This window comes from Antrostomus carolinensis, unplaced genomic scaffold (assembly GCF_000700745.2).
Source record: "Antrostomus carolinensis isolate BGI_N321 unplaced genomic scaffold, ASM70074v2 Scaffold50272, whole genome shotgun sequence".
NCBI lineage: Eukaryota > Metazoa > Chordata > Aves > Caprimulgiformes > Caprimulgidae > Antrostomus > Antrostomus carolinensis.
In genome coordinates this window covers 695-5,001 of record NW_010299818.1, presented here as the reverse complement: position 1 = coordinate 5,001, position 4,307 = coordinate 695, and the positions used below count along the sequence as shown (strand labels likewise).

The 4,307-nt window shown below is 37.2% G+C and overlaps 1 protein-coding gene across 1 annotated transcript; it reads left to right on the top strand.

The window, feature by feature from the left end:
- Window positions 1-340: 340 nt before the first annotated feature.
- On the top strand, window positions 341-3,940 carry LOC104521034 (ESF1 homolog; the record flags this gene model as incomplete). The annotated part of the gene is made up of 4 exons (XM_029083733.1): window positions 341-1,037; window positions 1,801-2,174; window positions 2,947-3,060; window positions 3,840-3,940. Coding segments are annotated over exons 1-4 (1,286 nt in total), but the record flags the coding sequence as incomplete, so codon positions are not given.
- Window positions 3,941-4,307: the final 367 nt, after the last annotated feature.

Sequence of the window (4,307 nt, the reverse complement as noted above, 5' to 3'; positions counted from 1 at the left end):
GCTGGTGGTGCTGGTGCTGCTGCTGCTGGGCCGCACCAAGCCTCTGCCTTCGGGGTTGGTCAGGAATCACTTAAGGCTGTATCTGCAGCCACTCTGCTCGTTTTAGCTGCGTATCCATTTTCTGAGGAGGCTGAGATGTGTGACCAAGGCTGTGGTAGTTACAGGATTATTTGTGACTCACTGAAATGTCTTACGTACTTTTGGAAAGAACTCTTTAGATGCAGCTTAGAAATCTAACTTTGCCTCCTCAATTTTTTTCAATTATGTCTCTAAATTTATGTTAATCAGTTTTTCTAATCAGAAGGTTGTTTGAGTCTTTTTTTTTTTTTCCATATTGTAGATGTCCAAGTTTTCAACAGCCACAAAAATGTCATCCCAAGAGGAAATACTGAACGATGGGCGGTTTAGCCATGTTACGAGGGATCCCAGATTTTGGGAGATGCCAGAAAAAGAACGTAAAATCAAGATTGACAAAAGATTCCGAGCTATGTTTCATGACAAGAAGTTTAAGCTGAAATATACAGTGGATAAAAGAGGTCGCCCTGTTAACTATACTTCTAAGGAGGACCTCAGGAAATTTTATGCCTTGTCAGAATCTGACTCTGATCTTTCAGGAAATGAAAGTAAAGAACACACTGAAAAGAAGAAAAAGAAAAAAAAAGCTAAACCTAAAGGAGAAGCAGATTCTGCAAAACTACTTGCTGATGGTCTCCCTAGGGAGGAGAGCAAAATAAACAAACGAGAGGTGGACCAGCCATGTGAAGCGGTGACAAAACTAGATGATCTTAAAAATGAAGGACAAAAAGTTACATCTAAATTCAAGTTGAAAGAGGACTCTAAGAAAACTGCACCAGCAATTGATTGTTCTTGGGGAAACAAGAGCCTTTTACACAAAGGGGAAAACAAGCAAGGAGATGCATCAGGAGGAAGATCAGTTTCAGTTCAAAACAAGCAGAAATCTTTAAAACCAAGTGGTACTAAATCAGTTAAAGCTCCCAGGAGGGATGGTTCCCTAGGAGGAAAAATAAAAGAATCAGGTTAGTTGCTCAAGTAATAAGTAGAATTCGGGTGTGTTTATTTGGATGTTGTTGCTTTTGTTTTATCCATGGAAGATCTGCCACAAGATCAGTCATAAAATAGCTGCCTGACTCGTATTCAGTGTTGCTGAAGGATTGGAGTTGGTCAGCTTTTTATAGAGTCGGTGCTGATTCTTCAGTAGGACAGTGGGATTGTGAACATCCATGTCCTTTTAATTGTTGGAGCTGAAATTATTGGTTAGAGTGGTTAGAAAAGTGAAATTTATAGTAGCATATACATTATTTATCAAATTGAACATCAGATATAAGGTTTGATACCATGAAGTCTTCAACAAATCAACACTTGTTGACTGAAAGTGTAAGGATGGCAGTGCCAGGCCATTAATATAATGGAGACAAGAAGTGACTGGAAGAAAAACTGAATTTATATTGCTTGTGCCTGTGTATAGCCTACATTATTGAAATCTGATTTCTAACTGTTGATTTTATACCTACAAATAGAATAACAGAGTAATATTTTCTCAGAGTTTGAGATTGATAATAGGATTGTGAGCCTAAAGAGCAATAGATTAGACAAGCTGAAGAGCCGATACTATATCATTTATGTTGTGTGCAGATTCCCTGATGTAATTTATTCCTGCACTATTATTAATTTCAGGGGTTCTGTAAACCTGAGTTTTTTTCCCTCTTTGTAAGGGATTATATGTAATTACAACATAAAAATAGATACCTGGTGTTTATCTTCCAGGGACTGTATGCATAGACACCTGTGATCAACGTGACATCAGTGAAAGCCAATTAGAGGAAGAAATTTCTGCAGATGGTGATTTTGAGTGTGCAGAATTGGAAAAAGAGGAGCTGGAAGATGATGGAGAAACAGGTGAGGAAGAGGAGCCGGAAGACGACAGGGAAACAGATGAGGATGAGAAGTCAGAAGACGATGGGGAAACAAGTGCAGAAGATAGTGATTCTGAAGATGATGAAGAAAGCGACAGCGGGCCTGATCTAGCCAGAGGCATAGGGAACATTGAAACAAGCTCAGATGATGACGAGGATTTAAATGATATATTTCCCAAGGAGCCAGAGATAGAGCATTTATGGCGTGAGCTAGATAAAGATGCCCCTCGTGGAGACGAGGTAAAAATACTTCTGCATGTGAAAAGTTGCTACATGACCAACTCAGAAATGTACAGTCTTACGAGTTTATTGTAGACCTTCATCTATGAAGCATTTTTTAAAAGTATTTTTTAAAAGTTTTTCAGTCTTTTAATTTTAGAGTGCACATGATGAAATTGGCTGAGGTTCAGAGACTTGCAGCTTTCACCGATTTCTCCCTTTCCCTCTAAGTGGAGGATTACCTATAGATAGATAAGCTATCTATAAATGAAAGAACAAACAAAATCGAGCTTTTCAGAAATTCTAATTACTGCTTTTGTTCACTACTTATTTTTTTCACTTTTTTAACTTAATGTTTTAACTTGCACTTTAAAAAATCAATAGAAGGTGAAGTAGAACTTTAAAACTGAGCACCATTAGTGTATGAGAAACCACAGTACTCTAGTGCTGTTGCAATACTGTGATACTGGTTGCTATTGTGACTAACTGTGTGATGATAACAAAATCCTAATGCTGATGTTGTAACTGCAGTCCTGAATCTGTGATTGCTGCAGTCCAGTCTGTGTTGCTTCACTATTTATGTCCTTTTTATCTGCTCTGGTGATTGCTGCTTCTGACCTTTGCTAGTTTTAAGTGATACAAAGTCTTGAGGAAGATGCTTCTTTTATTTTTCATCGCAGTTTGTTGCTGTCATTGATTTTTACCAAGGATAGCTGCTAGATAATTGTGTATTCACCACAGCAGTCAGGAATAAACCTATGATGTCCTTTTTTCCCCCCCCCTCTCTGTTCAGATTACAAACAGATTGGCAGTTTGTAACATGGATTGGGATAGGCTGAAGGCTAAGGATTTGCTGGCTCTGTTTAATTCTTTCACACCCAAAGGAGGAACGGTATTTTCTGTTAAGGTAAGACCTGATTTCTAAAAGGAGTACTGGAAAACAACAAAAAAAAACCCACTACAAAATAAGAACAAAGAAATACAGTTCTAGAACCAAAAGAGGTATTAATGTGATAAATGAGAAACTGCATTGCAATTTAACTTGCTGTGTTAGAAATAAATGTGCTAGTTTTCAGCAATGGGTATGTATTTGATAGAGTTAGAGCCTGAAGCTGCCAACTTCTCCTGTTTATGAGATTGACTCTTAAGTGTTGTTTTTCTGAGACTTAATAGTGAATTTCTCAAAACCTAGTAGAGGGAGACTACATTTCCTTGGCTAGTTTAGTTTTCAGTGGTCTTTATGATAGATAATCCAGCCTTAACCCTGGCTATCTCTAAATGCTCTCTGACCCCTTTTATCATTGCACACTACTTCCTGTTTTTCACCACTTCCAAGTTTATTAATAAACTGGTTAAATTCTGATCTGTTAAGTGATGTTTTTCCATTTTTGGTGTCCACCTTCAGTTTCCTGAGTCAAATCCCTTTCTGAAAAGGGCCACAGTGAAATTAATGAAGTTAGGCTTCCTTTTGTTCTTGATCTCTCCCAAAATATTCTTATTCCTAAAAGGCAGTTTGTTTATGCTACTGTTAAGTTAAGAGGATATTAAAGTTTATGGAATTGATCCCTTTACTGATTATAGAGAAAAAAGTTAAAGCCTAAAAGGCTGGGTGAGATATTTTTTCTTAGTTGGTGTACGTTATGCTGCTGCTATTAAAAATTTACTTCAGTGTTGTTGTATTTGTAGATCTATCCTTCGGAGTTTGGAAAAGAGAGATTGAAAGAGGAAGAACAAAAAGGACCTGTGGAACTATTCGATCTTCCAGAGAATACCACAGAAAATGATGGGTATTAACTTTTATCTTCAGATAAGAGATCTAATATGTCTAATTCTCAGTGAAAATCCCAATCAGCTCCTGTTTCCAAAATTTTCTATGTGGAAGTCTCCTGTGGATGCCTTAATTTTATAGCTTTTTCAAGGGATATTTTACAGCTGGCTGTGGTTCATTGTCAGTGCATTGAATAAATATAATGAAACTTGAGGAAAATTGCTAGTTGATAATTGAGCTCAAAATTTTTATTATGTAGCTAATAATAGTAAGTTGAACAAATGCGTGGAGAGCTTAATGTAGCATTTCTCCTCTACAAATTGCCATTTGTGCAGTAAACTTCCTTTGTTGCTTACTGTCAACGGTCTTGTCTGCATAACTAACAG